Here is a 23,624-nt window from a genome sequence, read left to right on the forward strand (position 1 = left end):
TGGATCTCTCTGAAATTATACCACAAGTTTCCATACCACAAAGGGATGGTTAGGATTTGCTTTGGGGGGGGTTATGGCTCAAACCGTTTAGGAATTAGGGGCAAAAAAGGGGGAAAAACAAGGTTCTCCTGGTTAATGGACAAATACTTTAGTACAAAACATAATTTAAAGCAGTGTAAGGGAGATAAATCAAATACATCATTTGAATAATCTCCCTTACACTGCTTTTAAATTATGTATAAAGTAATGGTTAATGAACAATTAAGACAATTTAAAACAGTGTAAGGGAGGTAATCCAAATACAACGTTTTGATTACTTCCCTTACACTGCTATTAAATTATGTTTAAAGAAATGCATATTTATAAAGGAAGACCAGTAAAAATATCTGCAAATGTTGCATCTTTTTTGTTTTACAAAAAAATTCATATGAAAGATTTGACACCATATTTTAAATTCTATTATAAAATATATTAAGTTAGCACTATGGTAAATTTAAATGGGTAATTATGGTTGCAAATTCAATTGGAAATTTGAATTGAGATTATGACCATATCTTGAGGGAAAGAATTTTTTTGGGTGAAAAGGGGAGGGGAGGGGGGTAAAAAGAAATTGTGGGGTGTCAACTTTTTCTCATTTCAGATTTCAGAAATTAAAAAGAATTATTCTTCAAATATTTTTATACGACCGCAAAAATATTTTTGTGGTCGTATATTGGTATGACGTCGTCGTCGTCGTCCGAAGACACATTGTTTTTCGCACTCTAACTTTAGTTTAAGTGAATGGATCTCTATGAAATTTTACCACATGGGTCAATACCACAAAAGGAAGGTTGGGATTGATTTTGGGGGTTATGGTACCAACAGTTAAGGAATAAGGGGCCAAAAAAGGGCCAAAAATAAGCATTTTTGTAACTTCCAGACATAACTTGTGTGTTAGTGTATGGATCTCTCCGACATTGTACCACAAGGTTTCATATCACAAAGGGAATGCTGAGATTGATTTTGGGGGTAATTGCCTCAAAATTTTAGGAATTAGGGGCCAAAAAAGGGGCAAAAAACAAGCATTTTTCTAGTTTCATGACAATAACTTGTGTGTAAGTGTATGGATCTTTCTGAAATTGTACTACAAGGTTCCATATCACAAAGGGAAAGCTGGAATTGAGTTTGGGGGTAATTGCCGAAACGTTTAGGAATTGGGGGCCAAAAAGGGGCCAAAAAACACATTTTTCTAGTTTCCAGACAATAACTTGTGTTCAAGTGTATGGATCTCTCTGAAATTGTACTGCAAGGTACCATACCACAAAGGAAAGGCTGGGATTGAGTTTTGTGGTGATGAATCATAAGGAGTTCAAAAAATTTGGGGAGGGGATTGTTTTTTTTTCCTTTTTTTTCTTTTTTTCCTTTTTTTTTTTCTTTTAAAATTTTCCATTTTAAGTTGGTTATTTCTGATTTATATTTAAAAGCAAATAATAATGATATGGTAGGAGATACACACCAAACAGGATGTGTAAATTATTATATAATAAGTATTGTGCAATAGCAAGAAATTTTCAATTGCACAGTATTGCACAATAGCAAGAAATCTTCAATTGCACAGTATTGCGCAATAGCAAGAAATCTGCAATTGCACAGTATTGCGCAATAGCAAGAAATCTTCAATTGCACAGTATTGCGCAATAACAAGAAATTGTCAATTGTACAGTATTGCGCAATAGCAAGAAATATTTAATTGCACAGTATTGTGCAAAAGAAGATACTTCGTATAAATTGCTTATTTCTTGACCAATTTCAATGGGGTTTTATTCTTGAATTCTTGGGGTTCTTTAATATGCTGAATCTAACCGTGTATTTAGTTTTTGGATTTTGGGCCCCGTTTTTAAATTGGTCCACATTGAGGTCCAAAGGGTCCAAAATTAAACTTTTTGTTCGATTTCATCAAAAATTAAATTATTGGGGTTCTTTGATATGCCGAATCTAACCGTGTATTTAGATTCTTAATTTTTGGTTCCGTTTTCAAATTGGTCTACATTAAGGTCCAAAGGGTCCAAAATTAAACTTAGTTTGATTTTAACAAAAATTGAATTCTTAGGGTTCTTTGATATGCTGAATCTAAACATGTATTTAGATTTTTGATTATGGACCCAGTTTTCAAGTTGGTCCAAATCGGGGTCCAAAATTAAACTTTGTTTGATTTCAACAAAAATTGAATATATGGGGTTCTTTGATATGCTGAATCTAACCATGTATTTAGATTTTTGATTTTTGGGCCCCGTTATCAACTTTGTCCACATTGAGGTCAAAAGGGTCCAAAATTAAACTTTGTTTGATTTCATCAAAAATTGAATTCTTGTGGTTCTTTGATATGCTGAATCTAACCATGTATTTAGATTTTGGATATTGGACCATAATAGGTGAATGTCCAATTTAAAATTTTTAAGTTCTTAGACCACATTCATTCTGTGTCAGAAACCTATGCTGTGTCAAATATTTAATCACAATCCAAATGCAAAGCTGTATCAAGCTTGAATGTTGTGTCCATACTTGCCCGAACTGTTCAGGGTTCGACCTCTGCGGTCGTATCAAGCTGCGCCCTGTGGAGCATTTTACTGTAACTTCCAGACATAACTTGTGTGTTAGTGTATGGATCTCTCTGACATTGTACCACAAGGTTCCATATCACAAAAGGAAAGCTGGGTTTGAGTTTGGAGGTAATTGCCTTATACGTTTAGGAATTTGGGGCCAAAAAGGGGCCAAAAAACAAGCATTTTTCTAGTTTCCATACAATAACTTGTGTTCAAGTGTATGGATCTCTCTGAAATTGTACTGCAAGGTACCATACCACACAGGGAAGGCTGGGATTGAGTTTGGGGGTGATGAATCATAAGGGGGTTCAAAAAATTTGGGGGGGGATTTTTTTTTTCCCTTTTTTTTCTTTAAAATTTTCCATTTTAAATTGGTTATTTCTGATTTATATATAAAAGCAAATAATAATGATATGGTTTGAATAGGTAAATTAAAAATTTCTAAGATCTTTGACCACATTCATTCTGTGTCAGAAACCTATGCTGTGTCAAATATTTAATCACAATCCAAATTCAGTGCTGTATCAAGCTTGAATGTTGTGTCCATACTTGCCCCACCTGTTCAGGGTTCATCCTCTGCGGTCGTATCAAGCTGAGCCCAGCGGAGCATTTTATTTTTTTTCAAATTTCAAATATTGAAAAATTTCAAGAAGTAATCTTTAATTGCACAGTATGGCGCATTAGATTTGTAAAATATTTGACCACATTTATTTATTTGTTATGCCGAATCAGACCGTGTATTTAGACTTTTAATTTTGGGTCCAGTTTTCAAATTGGTTTACATTAAGGTCCAAATGGTCCAAAATTAAACTTAGTTTGATTTTAACAAAAATTGAATATATGGGGTTCTTAGATATGCTGAATCTAAACATGTATTTAGACTTTAAATTTTGGGTCCAGTTTTCAAATTGGTTTACATTAAGGTCCAAAGGGTCCAAAATTAAACTTAGTTTGATTTTAACAAAAATTGAATATATGGGGTTCTTAGATATGCTGAATCTAAACATGTATTTAGACTTTAAATTTTGGGTCCAGTTTTCAAATTGGTTTACATTAAGGTCCAAATGGTCCAAAATTAAACTTAGTTTGATTTTAACAAAAATTGAATATATGGGGTTCTTTGATATGCTGAATCTAACCATGTATTTTGATTTTTGGGCCCCGTTATCAAATTGGTCCACATTGAGGTCAAAAGGGTCCAAAATTAAACTTTATTTGATTTCATCAAAAATTGTATTCTTTGGATTCTTTGATATGCTGAATCTAACCATGTATTTAAATTTTGGATATTGGACCATAATAGGTAAATTAAAAAATTTTAAGTTCTTAGACCACATTCATTCTGTGTCAGAAACCTATGCTGTGTCAAATATTTAATCACAATCCAAATTCAGAGCTGTATCAAGCTTGAATGTTGTGTCCACTTGCCCCAACTTTTCAGGGTTCGACCTCTGCGGTCGTATCAAGCTGGGCCCAGTGGAGCATTTTATTATCATTTGATTTTATGTTTGCTGTTACACCACTGTCCAAGACTAGATGGGAGTGAAGGCTACATGCAAACTTGTTTTGCTCATTGCTCATTGTTGAAGGCTGTACAGTGACCTATAGTTTTTAACTTCTACCTTATTTGGTCTCTGGTGGAGAGTTGTTTCATTGACAATCTGTGAATCATACCACATCTTCTTATTTTTATGTTAACCCTGTTACATTCTGTATGTGCCTGTTCCAAGTTAAGACCTGTAATTCAGTGTGCTTGTTGTTTCATATACAGTATCATATTTTTATTGTTTTGTACATAAATCAGGCCAGTTTCTTTACTTGTTTGAATTGTTAGACATTTGTTATTTTTGTGCCTTTTAAAGCTTGCTATGCAGTATGGGTTTTGCTCACTGTTGAAGGTCGTACAGTGACATGAACTTAATAACCTATATATCATATGGTCTCTGGTAGAGAGTTGTCTCATTGGTTATTATACCAGAGGGGCGGATCCAGCCATTTTTAAAAGGGAGGGGGGGGGGGGGGGGGGGGGGGGGGGTTCCCAACCCAGGATAAAGGGGGGGTTCCAACTATATGTCCCCATTCAAATGCATTGATTGTCCAAATAAAGGGGGGGTTCTGAACCCCCCCTCTGGATCTGCCACTGTACCACATCATATATTTATACAAATCTACATAGCTCCTTTGATTCATGTATCACAGCTTTAAATACGAGGTAGTTGCATTGAAAAAAATTGTGTTCATCTAAATCATTTTAAAAAAAAATTAAAATGGGCCAGTCATATATGGGTATAGTTTTCTCGTTTGAATTGTTTTACAATTGTTATTTTGGGACCTTTTATAGCTGACTATGCAGTATGGACTTTGCTCATTTTTGAAGGTCATACGGTGATCTATACCTGTTTATTTCTGTGTCATTTTGGTCTCTTGTGGAGAGTTGTCTCATTGGCAATCATACCACATCTTCTTTTTTATATTTAGTTTCAATTTTCCACTTAATGTCCAAATTAGGGTAATTGTTTGATTGAGAGGTGACGATCATTTTTTGATAAAAATCATCATCTTCCAAAATTTTGTATGAGTGATTTTACAATTTTGTTTGTTGGTGTTTAATGCCACTGTTTGGTTTCAACATGGTTTTTGTTGGTGCTGATAGCTTGAGAACCCTGGTACCCAGAAAGAACATGCAGACTGGGCAGGAGAGTTGAAAAACCTTGTCAATTAAAATCATGGTACCGTAGACAGTGGGCGGGATAATTGGCAATTCTTGTCAATTAACATCAAAGTCCAATTAACCTTGACATTGTTAAACTCACAACCTCAGAGCTAAGAGAATAGCAATCACTGTAGGTAAATTTCTTAAAAACTCTGTCACTGTGACCTAAAATTGATAAGTTGGATGAGATTAGCAGTTTACTGTTTTTTCACAATTTTTGTTTGGCAATGTGCAGAACAAAAAATAAAGATTTTTAAAATGGCGTACTATATAAACAAATGTAAGTTGATATATCATTAATTGATAAACAAACAATAATAAATTTTTTTTTTTTTTTTTTTTTCAGGTGATGATACAGAATTTCTATCTGAGGATGACTTAAACAGTGAAACAAGCTCAGTTACTGGTATCATGACTCCGACATTTCCCGTGGAAAATACCAATGTAAACAAAAACTCTGAAAGAGATATTTATAGAAAAAGTAAAAGAATGGAGGAAAGGAAAAAGGAAGAAGAATCAGTAACCATGCCAATTGATCCATCCCAGATCAAGACGGAACATCCTGACATCTTCAACATTGACTCTTTGGACCAAACTATTAATAGGAACTCTGAGATTTGTCCAAGGAAGTTCAATAGGTCGTACAGAGACATTGAAACAGAAATGATTATGACAGAAATTACTGGATCCCAGACTGGTTCCCCAGTTCAAAAAGAAACAGTTGTCAACATTAAAAAGGAGCCTAATAGTTCACCTATCAAAAGTTTGATGCAAATGGCAATGCAAAAAGGTTTATAAGATAGTGACCAATGGGGCAATTACAGTGAATCTGATATTGATAGTGTTGTTAATGTTGTCAATAGTAGAGACGAGGGGAAACAACTGGCAGATTGTCATGTAAATATTGTGAAAATTGAAGACCAGGGGAGGCAACTGGCTGATTGTCATGTAAATATTGTGAAAATAGAAGACCAAGGAAGGCAACTTGAAGATGGCATTGTAAATTTTGTGAATAGAGAAACCATGGGAGAGAACTAGAAGATAGTAATATCACTATTGTGAAAGAAGAAATACAGGGGAGGCAACTAGAGGAAGAGGCATATTTACAGATGGATGATATTGAAGCTCTTGTTCATTATACAAATAGAAAATCGCATTCAGTCAGTCCTTCGAAGAACAATGCTTCTCAACAGCCATCATTGTCAGCTAAACCTAAAACAATTGTTGGCCTGCGACTGACAGATGACAACAAAGGAAGTAAATCTCCAAATAAAAAGGGAGATTACTCTTTATCATTATCACCAAAAATGAAAAAGAACTATAAATTAAAAGACTATTCTGTGGTTTTGGACACTGATAAAGACATTCAGTCTAAATTGCTGAATTTACAGAAAAATGCAGAGTCTGGAAAGGAAGACATGAACAGTAGTGTACATGATTTAAAGAGAAGTGGAGACATTTCTGATTTAAAAAATGTTGCAAAGAAACCCAAAATTGGTCCAAAATGCATGAAAAGACAAGACAAAGATGAAGTAAATGATCACAAAAAGTCTAAATTTGTTATTGACCACAAAGCCAAAGTTTTGAAACTGAATTTATCAAGGTTGGATAAAAATCTGGAAGCAAATGAGACTGATAAAGAGATTGACAAAGAAGTGACAAAAAAGTTAGAAATTGAAAATGAAAGTAGAAAGGAGAAATCTCGTCCTAAACACAAGGAAAAATCTGAAAGTGAGAGTAAACGGACAAAAATTTCAGTAGAGAATAAAGAAAAAGAAAGATCAGATAATGAGAGTCGACATATAAAATCTTCTTCAGATGGAAATAGAAAACAGGACAAAAAACATGAAAATGACAGTCGGGAATATTCAGACAAACAAACATTCAGAAAATCTAAACATCCGCATTCAGAAAAGCATACGCATGGAATTTCAGAAAAACCTAAACATGGACAATCAGAGAAGCATAAACATGGAAATTCAGAAAAGCATAAACATGGATATTCAGAAAAATCTGAACATGGATATTCAGAAAAATCTAAACATGGACAATCAGATAAGCATAAACATGGAAATTCAGAAAAGCATAAAGAAGTCAAAGGAGAAAATTCTGAAAAGTACAAGAATTTTCCTGATAAAAGTGGTTCCAAAAAAGGAGATGATGACCAGCAAATAAAATCATCAAAAAATCTAAAGAGGAAAGCAAATGAAGAGGAAAACATTGCCAGTAAAAAGTCAAAGCACGATGACAAAACTGAAAACTGTGAAGTAAAGAAAGATTCCATAAAAACACCTGAGACTAAAATGATATCTGTTGAGGTAAAGAAGAAAGAAAATAAAAAGGAAGAAAAACTGCATGAACCATCGAAGAAATTGGAGGAAAGCTTAAGTAATGCTTCTAATACTATAGAATTGACAATGAAATGTAAACTTTGTAAAGAAATCCATAGCTCTAAATCAGCATTAGAAAAGCACATGATCAGTGTACCTAATACCAAATTGGGCCGTAAAAGATTTGGATGTAAACTTTGTACTCCATCTTTTGATACAATGTCTATATTGATCAAACATATCGAATCACACAAAGAGGAAAGAAAAAAAAGTGGTGAAGAAGAAGGAAACACAGAAACAGTTCAAACAAATAAAAGAGAAGGAAAAGGAAAGACAGAAACATTAGAAACAAAAACAAGAGAACAAAAAGGAAAGACAGAAACAATAGAAACAAAAATAAGAGAACAAAAAGGAAAGACAGAAACAAAAGGAACAAAAACAAGAGAACTAAAAGGAAAGACAGAAACAGTGAAAATAAAAACAAGAGAACAAAAGGGAGAGACAGAAACAAAAACAAGAGAACAAAAAGGAAAGACAGAAACAAAAATAAGAGAACATAAAGGAAAGATAGAAACAGTAGAATCAAAAATAAGGAGAGAAAAATTGGCAATATGTCATGTAAGTGACAAAAAGGAAGGAACAACCAAATCACAGATGACATCAAAATTTCTATCTGAAGATGACTTGAACAGTGAAACAAGCTCAGTTACTGGTATCATGACTCCGACATTTCCCGTGGAAAATACCGATGTAAACAAAAACTCTGAAAGAGATATTTATAGAAAAAGTAAAAGAATGGAGGAAAGGAAAAAGAGCGAAGAATCAGTAGTCGTGCCGATTGATCCATCCCAGATCAAGACAGAACATCCTGACATCTTTCGACATTGACTCCTTGGTCCATACTATTAATAGGAACTCTGAGATTTGTCCAAGGAAGTTCAATAGGTCGTACAGAGACATTGAAACAGAAATGATTATGACAGAAATTACTGGATCCCAGACTGGTTCCCCAGTTCAAAAAGAAACAGTTGTCAACATTAAAAAGGAGCCTAATAGTTCACCTATCAAAGGTTTGATGCAAATGGCAATGCAAAAAGGTTTAGAAGATAGTGACCAATGGGGCAATTTCAGTGAATTTGATATTGATAGTGTTGTTAATGTTGTCAATAGAAGATACGAGGGGAGACAACTGGCAGATTGTCATGTAAATATTGTGAAAGTAGAAGACCAGAGGAGGCAACTGGCTGATTGTCATGTAAATATTGTGAAAATAGAAGACCAAGGAAGGCAACTTGAAGATGGCATTGTAAATTTTGTGAATAGAGAAACCATGGGAGAGAACTAGAAAAACAGGGGAGGCAACTAGAGGAAGAGGCATATTTACAGATGGATGATATTGAAGCTCTTGTTCATTATACAAATAGAAAATCGCATTCAGTCAGTCCTTCAAAGAACAATGCTTCTCAACAGCCATCATTGTCAGCTTAACCTAAAACAATTGTTGGCCTGCAATTGGCAGATGACAACAAAGGAATCTCCAAATAAAAAGGGAGATAACTCTTTATCATTATCACCTCAAATGAAAAAACTATAAATTAAAAGACTGTTCTGTGGTTTTGGACACCGATAAAGACATTCTGTCTAAACTGCTGAATTTACAGAAAAATGCAGAGTCTGGAAAGAAAGACATGAACAGTTGTGTACATGATTTAAAGAGAAGTGGAGACATTTCTGATTTTAAAAATGTTGCAAAGAAACCCAAAATTGGTCCAAAATGCATGAAAAGACAAGACAAAGATGAAGTAAAAGATCACAAAAAGTCTAAATTTGTTATTGACCACAAAGCCAAAGTTTTGAAACTGAATTTATCAAGGTTGGATAAAAATCTGGAAGCAAATGAGACTGATAAAGAGATTGACAAAGAAGTGACAAAAAAGTTAGAAATTGAAAATGAAAGGAGAAAGGAGAAATCTCGTCCTAAACATAAGGAAAAATCTGAAAGTGAAAGTAAACCGACAAAAATTTCAGTAGAGAATAGAGAAAAAGAAAGATCAGATAATGAGAGTCGTCATATAAAATCTTCTACAGATGGAAATAGAAAACAGGACAGAAAACATGAAAATTACAGTCGGGAATATTCAGACAAACATAAACATTCAGAAAAACCTAAACATCCGCATTCAGAAAACCATACGCATGGAATTTCAGAAAAACCTAAACATGGACAATCAGAGAAGCATAAACATGGGAATTCAGAAAAGCATAAACATGGGAATTCAGAAAAGCATAAACATGGATATTCAGAAAAATCTAAACATGGACAATCAGATAAACATAAACATGGAAATTCAGAAAAGCATAAAGAAGTCAAAGGAGAAAATTCTAAAAAAGTACAAGAATTTTCCTGATAAAAGTGGTTCCAAAAAAGGAGATGATGACAAGCAAATAAAATCACCAAAAAATCTAAAGAGTAAAGCAAATGAAGAGGAAAACATTGCCAGTAAAATCTCAAAGCACAATGACAAAACTGAAAACTATGACGAAAAGAAAGATTCCATAAAAAGACCTGAGACTAAAATAATATCTGTTGAGATAAAGAAGAAAGAAAATAAAAAGGAAGAAAAACTGCATGAACCATCGAAGAAATTGGAGGTAGGTGTTGTTTCATTTTCTATTCTATTGCATCATTCACACATTCATGTAGTTCATTTCTATGTATGTTGGCGTTTGTTTTTGTTGCACTTCAGTATTTCTGTTGTAACCCGGATTTGTTTTCTCTCAATTGATTTATGACTTTTGAACAGCGGTATACTACTGTTGCCTATATTCCTGGATTTCAGCAATTCAACATGGCGTGTCACTCCATAGTTACAACATGTCAACTGTGGATTTGACAGTAAATAGCCAACGAAAAAAATATTTGGATTAAGAATTATAAGGATTGAACACATTTTTGTCTTGCCTTGACGGAGTCAAAAAGCGAGACATAGGTATGATGTTTCCGGAATCGGCGGCGGCGACGTCAACAATGTATTAGTTTGTGATAAGGTCTAGTTCATGGTGAACCACTAGTGGTAGGTCAATGATATTTGGTATGCAGTTGTATTAACATTGGCACATCTCATTACCATGGAGATTATTTGGCCCCGCCCCCTCAGTCAAGGTCTATTGACTTTGAAACTTTTCATAGTTTACATGTATTAGTTTGTGATTAGGTCAATTTATGGGGAACCACTAGTGGTAGGTTAATGATATATGGTATGCAGTTGTATAAGCATTGCCATATCTCATTTCCATGGAGATTATTTGGCTCCGCCCCCTTAGTCATGGTCTATAGACTTTGAAAATTTTGCTAAGTTAACATGTATTAGTTTGTGATTAGGTCAGTTCAAGGGGAACCATTAGTCATGTTAGTGGTAGGCAGATGTTAATGGTGTTCAGTTGTATAAGCATTAGCACATCTCATTTCCATGGAGAATATTTGGCCCCGCCCCCTCAGTCATGGTCTATTTACTTTGAAACTTTTGCTTAGTTTACATGTATTAGTTTGTGATTAGATCAGTTTAAGATGAACTGCTAATGTTAAGTCAGTGATATTTGGTATGCTAATGTATTGGCATTTGCACATATCGTTTCCATGGAGATTATATAGCCCCACCCCTGATCATGGTTCATTGACTTTGAAACTTTTACATAGTTTACAAGTTAATGTTTGTGTTTAGGTTTGTTTAAAAGGAATGACTTATGATAAGTCAATGGTATTTGGTATGCAGTTGTATTAGCATTGGCACATCTCATTCCATGGAGATTGTTTAACCATGTGCATTCAGTCATGGTTCATCGACTTTGAATATTTGCATAACTTACATGTTAAAGTATTGCTATTTTAATTTCAACATTTGCATTATCGAAATTACAAAAAGGCGAGACATATCTCTGTGATAACAGTTTATTTCTAGTGGTTATTTAAGAAATAATTCATGCAAGCCTTGGATTTATTTGAAATTTTTAGCTTTTATCTTACAGGGGGTAAAATAGAACTGCAATACACAAGGCAATCTTACCTTCACTTCAGTTTTTCAAATAACCATATTTGTCCCGTTAGAATCGAAATAATTCATGCAAGCTATAGATTTGTTATCATTTCCACATGGCCTGTGGCTAACGCTCGAGATAAAATCCAAACATAATGGCCAGGCCGTGTGAAATTTTCCAACAAATCTATGGCTTGCATAAATTATTTCTTAATTATGTTATATGTCCAACCACGTAAACTTGTTTATGTTTTTGTCAACAAATGTTGGTTGATCTAATCTTGACCTTTTAGTTGATGCCATTTAAAATGACAGGGATTATGACATCTGACCTACCTTGTGTATAAATATATATATAAATATGACCTTTTTATGATCATAATTTACATAAATGTATTTACAGATTTTTAGCAGTTGTTTGGTAACTAAAACATCACCAGATTCAGATGACGAACTGGAAGATTTAGGTCTGCAGCAATTGCCTGAAAATACACCAAGATATATCACACACTGTGAGTAGCTTTATTATGTGAAAGGGGACTGTTAGAAGGGGGCTTGAAAATATAGGTAGGTTTAATGTAGTTAAATGTCAAAATAGCATATTTTTATGCCCCCACAGTAGGGGAGGGGGCATTAAGTTTTTCCCTTGTCCGTCTACTTCCGTCAGTACGTCCCAAAGTTGGTTTCTGTTCTCTAACTTTAGTTTGCCTTAACCAAATGTTATGAAACTTATACACAGTGCTTATTACCACTAAATACAGATCAAGTTTGAATTTTGGTGGCGTCACTTTTACCATTCTAGAGTTATGCCCCTTTACAGATGGAAAAATTGCTAAATTTTTCGTTTCCGTTCTCTAACTAAAGTTTGCCTCAACCAAATGTTATGAATCTTATACACAATGCTTATTACCACAATATACAGATCAAGTTGGAATTTTGGTGACGTAACTTTTACTGTTCTAGAGTTATGCCCTTTACAAATGAAAAAAAATCCAGAATTTTTCATTTTTTTTTTCTAAATATCAAGTATTTTTTAAATTGGAGTTATCTTTCTTTGTCCATGATTTAATTTTACCTTCCACTGATAAATTAAAGCATTTTTACCCTTCATTTCTAAAAATATTTTAAAGTCTTTTTTGAAAATTGGAGTTATCTTTCTTTGTGCATAATTGTAGTTGAATCAACTACAACCAATGCTTTATACAATGCAATATTCAATTTTACTTCCTACTGATAAATTAAAGCAATCTTTACCATTCAGTGCTTACAAGCACTTTGATTACTGTTCTAGAATTATGCCTATTTACAAATGAAAAAATTGCTGACTTTTTCGTTTCCGTTCTCTAACTTTAGTTTGTCTTAAATTAATGTAATGAAATGTATATATAATGCTTTTTACCAAAAAACTCAGTTTAATTTTTTGTTTTCGTTTTCTAACTTTAGTTTGCCTCAACCAAATGTTGTGAAACTTATACACAATGCTTATTACTACATAATACAAATTAAGTATGAAATTTGGTGGCGACACTTTTACCATTCTTGAGTTATGTCCCTTTATAAACATAAAAATTGCTGAATTTTTATACGTCCGTTTACGGGACGTATTTTGGTATACCGTTGTCCGTCTGTCTGTCTGTCCGTCGTCAACATGTCGGACATTAACTCAAAAATGCTTTAACCAATTTGCATAAAACTTTGGTGAATTGTTTATATCTATTGACGTGAGCTCCCTTTCGTTTTTTATAAAATTGAGATTTTATGTTTCTGAGTTATGGGGTTTTATTCATTAAAAAAAGGGATTTCCAGTTTTCGGACAATAAGTCAAGAATGCTTTCCCCAACTTGCAAGAAATTGTGGTGAATTTTTTATATCTATTGACATGAGCTCCCTTTCGATTTTTATAAATTTTAGATTTTACATTTCGGAGTTACAGGGTTTTATTCATAAAAAAGGGGGGGATTTTCCAGTTTTCGGACAAAAATTCAAAAATGCTTTCAGCAATTCTTATGAAACTTTGGTGAATTGTTTTTATGTATTGATGTAAGCTCCCTTTAGAGTTTTATAAATTTTACATTCTACATTTCTGAGTTATGGGGTTTTATATATTAAAAAAAGGGGTGATTTTCCAAATTTCAGACAATAACTCAAAAATGCTGTCACCAATTCTCATGAAACTTTGGTGAATTGTTTATATCTATTGATGTAAGCTCCCTTTTTATTTTCATAAATTTCTGATATGACATTGAGAATTAATTGAACTTTATTTGTTTATAGTCTGACAACAGATTTACTAAGTATTGCACAACAGCAAGAAATCTTTAATTGAATATAAATTCAATTCATATTACCAATTTCAAGATCTTTGACTACATTTATTCAGAAACCCATAATATGTCAAATATTTAATTACAATCCAAATTCAGACCTGAATCAAGCTTGAATATTGTGTCCATTTTTGCCCCAACTGTTCAGGGTTGGACCTCTGCGGGCGTATCTAGCTGCACTCAGCGAAGCAGTTTATTGGTTTCCGTTCTCTAACTTTAGTTTATCTCAACCAAATGTTATAAAACTTATACACAACCGTTTTAGAGTTATGCGTATTTACAAATAGAAAAATTGCTGAATTTTTAGTTTCTGTTCTCTTCTTAAGTTAGCCTCAACCAAACGTTATGAGACTTACACACAATGCTTATTACCACAAAACTCAGATCAAGTTCAAATTTGGGTAGCATCACTTTTACCGTTCTTCAGTTATGTCCCTTTATAACTATATGATTTGTAAGCGGGGGCATCATCTGTGTCCACATGTGGACACAATCCACATTTTCTACATATTTTTATCATTTGATTTTATGTTTGCTGTTACACCACTGTCTAAGACTAGATGGGAGAGAAGGCTACATGCAAACTTGTTTTGCTCATTGCTCATTGTTGAAGGCTGTACAGTGACCTATAGTTTTTAACTTCCACCTTATTTGGTCTCTGGTGGAGAGTTGTTTCATTGACAATCTGTGAATCATACCACATCTTCTTATTTTTATGTTAACCCTGTTACATTCTGTATGTGCCTGTTCCAAGTTAGGACCTGTAATTCAGTGTGGTTTTACCTTGTTACATTCTGTATGTGCCTGTTCCAAGTTAGGACCTGTAATTCAGTGTGGTTTTACCTTTTTACATTCTGTATGTCCCTATTCCAAGTTAGGACCTGTAATTCAGTGTGCTTGTTGTTTCATATACAGTATCATATTTTTATTGTTTTGTACATAAATCAGGCCAGTTTCTTTACTTGTTTAAATTGTTAGACATTTGTTATTTTTCTGCCTTTTAAAGCTTGCTATGCAGTATGGGTTTTGCTCACTGTTGAATGTTGTACGATGACATGAACTTAATAACTTATATATCATATGGTCTCTATTGGAGAGTTGTCTCATTGGTTATTATACCAGAGGGGCGGATCCAGCCATTTTTAAAAGGGGGGGTTCCCAACCCAGGATAAAGGGGGGGTTCCAACTATATGTCCCCATTCAAATGCATTGATCGTCCAAAAAAAAGGGGGGGTTCCATATTGACAGGAAATTATGATTCAATTTTTTTTTCTTATACAATTTTTTTTTCTTACACATATTTTATTTCTCCAATGACAATGTGGGGATGTGGGGTATGTGAGCGCGCTCACTAAGGTTCTTTAATTTTCACAATTTTTGTTTGGCAATGTGCAGAATAAAAAATAAAGATTTTTAAAATGGCGTACTATATAAACAAATGTAAGTTGATATATCATTTATTGATATACGAACAATAATAAATATATTTTTATTTTTATTTTTTCAGGTGATGATACAGAATTTCTATCTGAGGATGACTTAAACAGTGAAACAAGCTCAGTTACTGGTATCATGACTCCGACATTTCCCGTGGAAAATACCAATGTAAACAAAAACTCTGAAAGAGATATTTATAGAAAAAGTAAAAGAATGGAGGAAAGGAAAAAGAGCTAAGAATCAGTAGTCCTGCGGATTGATCCATCCCAGATCAAGACAGAACATCCTGACATCTTCGACATTGACTCCTTGGTCCATACTATTAATAGGAACTCTGAGATTTGTCCAAGGAAGTTCAATAGGTCGTACAGAGACATTGAAACAGAAATGATTATGACAGAAATTACTGGATCCCAGACTGGTTCCCCAGTTCAAAAAGAAACAGTTGTCAACATTAAAAAGGAGCCTAATAGTTCACCTATCAAAGGTTTGATGCAAATGGCAATGCAAAAAGGTTTAGAAGATAGTGACCAGTGGGGCAATTTCAGTGAATTTGATATTTGATAGTGTTGTTAATGTTGTCAATAGAAGAGACGAGGGGAGACAACTGGCAGACTGTCATGTAAATATTGTGAAAGTAGAAGACCAGGGGAGGCAACTGGCTGATTGTCATGTAAATATTGTGAAAATAGAAGACCAAGGAAGGCAACTTGAAGATGGCATTGTAAATTTTGTGAATAGAGAAAACCATGGGAGAGAACTAGAAGATAGTAATATCACTATTGTGAAAGAAGAAATACAGGGGAGGCAACTAGAGGAAGAGGCATATTTACAGATGGATGATATTGAAGCTCTTGTTCATTATACAAATAGAAAATCGCATTCAGTCAGTACTTCGAAGAACAATGCTCCTCAACAGCCATCATTGTCAGCTAAACCTAAAACAATTGTTGGCCTGCAACTGACAGATGACAACAAAGGAAGTAAATCTCCAAATAAAAAGGGAGATTACTCTTTATCATTATCACCAAAAATGAAAAAGAACTATAAATTAAAAGACTGTTCTGTGGTTTTGGACACTGATAAAGACATTCAGTCTAAACTGCTGAATTTACAGAAAAATGCAGAGTCTGGAAAGGAAGACATGAACAGTAGTGTACATGATTTAAAGAGAAGTGGAGACATTTCTGATTTTAAAAATGTTGCAAAGAAACCCAAAATTGGTCCAAAATGCATGAAAAGACAAGACAAAGATGAAGTAAAAGATCACAAAAAGTCTAAATGTGTTATTGACCACAAAGCCAAAGTTTTGAAACTGAATTTATCAAGGTTGGATAAAAATCTGGAAGCAAATGAGACTGATAAAGAGATTGACAAAGAAGTGACAAAAAAGTTAGAAATTGAAAATGAAAGGAGAAAGGAGAAATCTCGTCCTAAACAAATAGAAAAATCTGAAAGTGAAAGTAAACTGACAAAAATTTAAGTAGAGAATAAAGAAAAAGAAAGATCAGATAATGAGAGTCGACATATAAAATCTTCTACAGATGGAAATAGAAAACAGGACAGAAAACATGAAAATGACAGTTGGGAATATTCAGACAAACATAAACATTCAGAAAAACCTAAACATCCGCATTCAGAAATACATATGCATGGAATTTCAGAAAAACCTAAACATGGACAATCAGAGAAGCATAAACCTGGGAATTCAGAAAAGCATAAACATGGATATTCAGAAAAATCTAAACATGGACAATCAGATAAGCATAAACATGGAAATTCAGAAAAGCATAAAGAAGTCAAAGGAGAAAATTCTGAAAAGTACAAGAATTTTCCTGATAAAAGTGGTTCCAAAAAAGGAGATGATGACAAGCAAATAAAATCATCAAAAAATCTAAAGAGGAAAGCAAATGAAGAGGAAAACATTGCCAGTAAAAAGTCAAAGCACAATGACAAAACTGAAAACTGCGACAAAAAGAAAGATTCCATAAAAAGACCTGAGACTAAAATGATATCTGTTGAGGTAAAGAAGAAAGAAAATAAAAAGGAAAAAAAACTGCATGAACCATCGAAGAAATTGGAGGGAAGCTTAAGTAATGCTTCTAATACTATAGAATTGACAATGAAATGTAAACTTTGTAAAGAAATCCATAGCTCTAAATCAGCATTAGAAAAGCACATGATCAGTGTACATAATATCAAATTGAGCCGTAAAAGATTTGGATGTAAACTTTGTACTCAATCTTTTGATACAACGTCTATTTTGATCAAACATATCAAATCGCACAAAGAGGAAAGAAAAAAAAAGTGGTGAAGAAAAAGGAAACACAGAAACAGTCCAAACAAATAAAAGAGAAGGAAAAGGAAAGACAGAAACATTAGAAACAAAAACAAGAGAACAAAAAGGAAAGACAGAAACAATAGAAACAAAAATAAGAGAACAAAAAGGAAAGACAGAAACAAAAATAAGAGAACATAAAGGAAAGATAGAAACAGTAGAATCTAAAATAAGGAGAGAAAAATTGGCAATAAGTCATGTAAGTGACAAAAAGGAAGGAACAACCAAAATCACAGATGACATCAAAAATTTCTATCTGAAGATGACTTGAACAGTGAAACAAGCTCAGTTACTGGTATCATGACTCCGACATTTCCCGTGGAAAATACTGATGTAAACAAAAACTCTGAAAGAGATATTTTTAGAAAAAGTAAAAGAATGGAGGAAAGGAAAAAGAGCGAAGAATCAGTAGTCGTGCCAATTGATCCATCCCAGATCAAGACAGAACATCCTGACATCCTCGACATTGACTCCTTGGTCCATACTATTAATAGGAACTCTGAGATTTGTCCAAGGAAGTTCAATAGGTCGTACAGAGACATTGAAACAGAAATGATTATGACAGAAATTACTGGATCCCAGACTGGTTCCCCAGTTAAAAAAAAAACAGTTGTCAACATTAAAAAGGAGCCTAATAGTTCACCTATTAAAGGTTTGATGCAAATGGCAATGCAAAAAGGTTTAGAAGATAGTGACCAGTGGGGCAATTTCAGTGAATTTGATATTGATAGTGTTGTTAATGTTGCTCATAGCTCTAAATCAGCATTAGAAAAGCACATGATCAGTGTACATAATATTTTAAATCCTGGTTGACCTTGCTTTACCTACGAAATCAACGAAAATTGGAACACCATGAATAAAAATGAATCCACTGTAACTTAAGTACTTAGATATAGGAAGATGTGGTATGAGTGCCAATGAGACAACTCTCCATCCAAGTAACAATTTATAAAAGTAAACCATTATAGGTCAAGGTACGGCCTTCAACACGGAGCATTGGCTCATACCGAACAGCAAGCTATAAAGGGCCCTAAAAATTACTAGTGTAAAACCATTCAAACGGGAAAACCAACGGTCTAATCTATATAAAAACGAGAAACAAGAAACATGTATGGACTACATAAACAGACGACAACTACTGTACATCAGATTCCTGACTTGGGACAGGTGCAAACATTTGCAGCGGGATTAAACGTTTTAATGGTACCAAACCTTCTCCCTTTTTCTGAAACAATAGTATAACATCACAACATAGAAAGACATAAAATATCAATTGGAAGGCTTAACTCAATCAAAAAACGTTAATTAACACACAATGAACAAATAACTTTGATCTGTGATATCTGAATGCAAATACATAGTTAATAAAAATTATAAGGGATAAATGATAAAGGTCAAAAGTAAATAAACAGGTTTAAACAAAGTTCAAGTATGATACCACTGTGAAATTTTAAACAATATTTAGAAAATCATCACTTTTGAAAAAACCTGCGTCATATTATACACAGGTAAATGAAAATAATTTTGTTGTTAAGTATACTTCTTCTTCTGTGTGTATAAAATCTTCCTTTTAGGAATGTTTTAAGAAATATCACGTGTTTGAATATAGAATCGCTCAGATGGAACTGTAGTAAACCAATAGTTATATTACCGGTACCTGAAACAAGCATTTTCACCTTCAGATTATATTCCTATGAATACTGGACTACCATTTACATACATTGTACCATTAGCTTTAGACTTTAAAGGACCTCTGGGTCAGTGTACTTTCAAATTTCAATATAAAAATAGGGGGTTACTGACCTTTTTTTTTCTTTGAAATGCATTGAAATTAAAGGTATCTGACACAGTTATATAGAAGAAACTTAATTTCTCCTTAATGAGGAAACATTAAACGATAGAATTGGTTAAAATTCCATGAGAGATTTTCTTTCAATAAATACTTCAGATATGAAATTAAAATAGGGAGTCACATGCATTATTATCTTAAAAAATAAAAGATGAAACACAAATTGTTCTTTCAAACTCAGTTTTATTATATGCCCTTGATTTTTAAATTGATTTTTTTTCTGAAAATTTAGATACACTTAAGGATGTTGCCCCTCTTGTTTTTGAATTATTTGCCAGATTTTCGGAATCTTCTGGTTTTATTCATGTACTGCCATTAACAAATTTTGCCTGCTAACCCTACTTTTCTTTTCATGATTTTATTACATATAGTTTAAAAAGCCATATTTGAAAATCTTATAAAATCCTTGTTATTTTTTCATAGTTTTTGAAAGAAAAAAGGCCTCAATGTTAAATGTAGGGAAATTCTAGAGAGAATCATTACCAGCCAAATTTTCAAAGGTTTATATCTCGAAAACAATCACACGCATCCTTCATTTTTTTATGCTTTTTTAGCTCATATATTTGTATACTATCAATTTATAACAGTTTTTTAAAAAGCTTGTTATTTTGAAACAGAGAAGCTAACATCCTTAATTGTTTGATAGTATAATCTTAAAATTTCAAGATTTTGATGTTTCTGTTGTATATTGAATGATATTGGGAAAAACATTTTTAAACCAAAATAGCATTTTTGCAACATGCCCAGAAGGGATGCAAAGAAAAAGACACCCAATTTACCTTAAAAACAGTTTGTGAGGGCAGAGTTCGTTAAAAGACTCAAAACTGAATTATGTATTGATGATGAGAGGTCACATTACTTAAACAAATATTTAAGAAGGGAAATACCTAAATTGTTTATTGAGGTTTCGTTGGATAAGGGATGGGAAATTTGTATTTCATTTAATGAAAGCCCCCTTCCTTTCTTGAATAGCCTATTAGATCAAACTATGCAGACAAGTTTGTCATTTGTAAATACAGTTGTATGGATTTCAAACTTGCAATATATTAAATCATTATATATCGAAAGTGTTCTTTTATTGTATATAAATAAAAGGAGATGTGGGATATACATATGCTAGACAGCAAGCAAACAACAAAAAAAAAACAAAACACATCTAAGCCCATCTTTTAAGTGGCTAGAAAATAAAGATCTATATCATATAGTTCCAAATGTACAGGAGCTCTGTGGCCGTGTTGGCTAAGTAGTAACAAAACATGTTCAGAAAAAAAAAAAAGGGCCTACACGAACCAACGACAATTGCTGAATTACAGTTAATTTTTTCTTCTTTAAATTTTCTACCTATTATTTTGAGAACTAGAATAGAAAGGTTGAAACTTTTGTTAACAAAAATTATCAGCATTACAAGATCTCAGTTAAATAGGTCAACATGGCTGAAATGGTCAACCGATCCCAAATTGAAGTTTTCGCGCTTTAATGATGATACAGTTAAGAATGGAAAAAGAGACAACAACCCGAAAAAAGAGCAGAAAACAGCACAAGGCACCAATGGGTCTTCAACGCAATGAGAAAATTTCGCACCCAGAGGCGGCTTCAGCTGGACCCTAAACAAAAATATAAACTAGTCCAGCAAAATGAACACCACGCCAAACTCTGTAACATATAAATGAACCAACATTGAAAAAAACATACGACTAACAGAGGCCAGTGGTTCCTGACTTGGAGACAGGCGCAAACATGCGGCGGGGTTAAACACATCATGTGAGATCTCAACCCTTCCCTAATACCTCTAGCCAATGTGGAATATACAAACACACAGCAATACTCACAGTAAAACTCAGTTTAAAAGAAGTCTGAGTCCGATGTAAGAATAAGTTACAGAAGAAACTAAACAAAATGACAACAATCAACATAAATCAAAGGATTACTAGCAGTATCTGACAGGCCAGCTTTAGACCTCAAGTAAACTGATCGAAAGATTATGTTTTCATCATTTATTTTACAATGATATTTTGCATTTTTGCCTACAACTTGAAAATTATGACACATAGATCGAAATTTAAAAAAGCAAAAATAATCAACAAAAAAGGATCCACAAATAAGATGTCATGGTTACAAGTCGACTTTTTATATGTTTTGTCATTAAAACACAATTTTTAGCGTTTTTGCTAATCATCTTGAAAGCTGTAAAAGATAGAAACTTTAAAAAGCAACAATGATCAGCAAGACAAGATGTACAAATAGATCAACATACATGACATTGTCAATTGGCTCCCTATAGGGGTTATTGCCATTTAATAGCCTTTTTATCAGGTTTGTTTGCCATATGGGCAAGAAACGATAAAAAAATTGGTCAACAAAGTGGCAAATGTCAGTCCAATTTATTGGATGACATATAGTGTTGACACACGTTAATTGTTTGAGACTGTATATTAAATAATTATATGTGATATGATTGTTAATGAGATATCTATCCATCAGAGTCGAAATGCTGTGGATGTCAAATAACTATAGGTTACCACCGTACAACTGTCAACTCCGGAATGCCAAAATGTGAAAGAGCTCAAACAAGAAAATCAAAAGCCCCAATTTTGATCGACAACATATTTGTGGAGTTGTTGATGGATTAATATTTCAGCTGGATGTCGGTTTCACAATGAGTTCTAACTGTGCAACCTACAAACCATATTTTTTCTGTACTCACATGAAGCAGAAATTCATACAGGACCTTCTCTAAGACAAAAGAAAAAAGTGTCTGTCAAAGTTTTTATACGACCGCAAAAAAATTTTGTGGTAGTATATTGGTATGACGTTGGCGTCGTCGTCCGAAGACGCATTGGTTTTCGCACAATAACTTAAGTTTAAGTGTATGGATCTCTATGACATTTTACCATAAGGTTCAATACCACAAAAGGAAGGTTGGGATTGATTTTGGGGGTTATGGTACCCACAGTTAAGGAATTAGGGGCCAAAAATAAGCATTTTTGTAACTTCCAGACAATAACTTGTGTGTTAGTGTATGGATCTCTCTGACATTGTACCACAAGGTTCCATATCACAAAGGAAATGCTGGGATTGATTTTAGGGGTAATTGCCTCAAAATTTTAGGAATTAGGAGCCAAAAAAGGGGCAAAAAACAAGCATTTTTTTAGTTTCATTACAATTACTTGTGTGTAAGTGTATGGGTCTTTCTGAAATTGTACTACAAGGTTCCATATCACAAAGGGAAAGCTGGAATTGAGTTTGGGGGTAATTACCCAAAATGTTAAGGAATAAGGGGCCAAAAGTAATCATTTTTCTAGTTCCCAGACAATAACTTGTGTTCAAGTGTATGGATCTCTCTGAAATTGTACTGCAAGGTACCATACCACAAAGGGAAGGCTGGGATTGAATTTGGGGGTGATGATTCATAAGGGGGTATCAAGCTTGAATGTTGTGTCCATACTTGCCTCAACTGTTCAGGGTTCGACCTCTGCGGTCGTATCAAGCTGCGCCCAGCGGAGAATTTTATTAAATATAACTTTCAGATATATTTTAGTGTATTGATGTTCAGTCACTCAATAACCCACATTTCAATCAGTGCTTACATCCCATATATCCTAGTGAGCTTGATATTGAGGATACAACTAGAACAAGGTCTGCTTCATATCTTGATCTTTCCCTAAATACTGACACAGATTGACGACTTCAAACTAGAATCGATGACAAATATATATGAAAATTGATTGCTTCATTCAATAGATTGGCACAAAGCACAAAAAGACAAAAGACTAGTACACATTACAGATATAAAAGAGAGACGAAAGATACCAAAGGAACATTCAAGGTGTGATACCACCTTTGATTTTCCCCTATTAGTCTTTGTTAAATTTGCACTTTTCAAAAAATTATGCAGAATTTAGCTTTATTTCAAATAAAGAAATACTTGGCATGAGTAAAGTTTTATCTTGTCCGGTACTATGGACAAAATTTCACATTACATTTCATTGCATATAAATAACCATCACAGGAAGTTAA

General features: G+C 33.5%; 2 protein-coding genes across 5 annotated transcripts in view; both read left to right on the plus strand.

The window, feature by feature from the left end:
* Positions 1-15,538, plus strand: part of LOC127706963 (uncharacterized) — a 99,140-nt gene extending 83,602 nt beyond the window's left edge. For all 4 annotated transcript variants that reach the window (XR_007984674.1, XR_007984676.1, XR_007984675.1 and 1 more), the window contains 2 exons: positions 12,063-12,171; positions 15,491-15,538. The gene's annotated coding sequence lies outside the window, so the exon portion shown is untranslated. The remainder of the gene's footprint in view (positions 1-12,062; positions 12,172-15,490) is intronic.
* The window catches only part of LOC127705510 (titin homolog), a 141,387-nt gene extending 117,763 nt beyond the window's left edge, over positions 1-23,624 (plus strand). The window contains exons 3-9 of the mRNA XM_052209837.1: positions 5,934-7,683; positions 9,297-10,015; positions 12,063-12,171; positions 15,491-15,550; positions 15,969-16,877; positions 17,085-17,513; positions 23,617-23,624. Of these exons, the coding sequence (XP_052065797.1) occupies positions 6,405-7,683; positions 9,297-10,015; positions 12,063-12,171; positions 15,491-15,550; positions 15,969-16,877; positions 17,085-17,513; positions 23,617-23,624 (3,513 nt within the window). The 5' untranslated portion in view covers positions 5,934-6,404. The remainder of the gene's footprint in view (positions 1-5,933; positions 7,684-9,296; positions 10,016-12,062; positions 12,172-15,490; positions 15,551-15,968; positions 16,878-17,084; positions 17,514-23,616) is intronic.

The sequence above is a fragment of the Mytilus californianus genome, unplaced genomic scaffold (genome assembly GCF_021869535.1).
Source record: "Mytilus californianus isolate M0D057914Y unplaced genomic scaffold, xbMytCali1.0.p SCAF_6, whole genome shotgun sequence".
Taxonomy (NCBI): domain Eukaryota; kingdom Metazoa; phylum Mollusca; class Bivalvia; order Mytilida; family Mytilidae; genus Mytilus; species Mytilus californianus.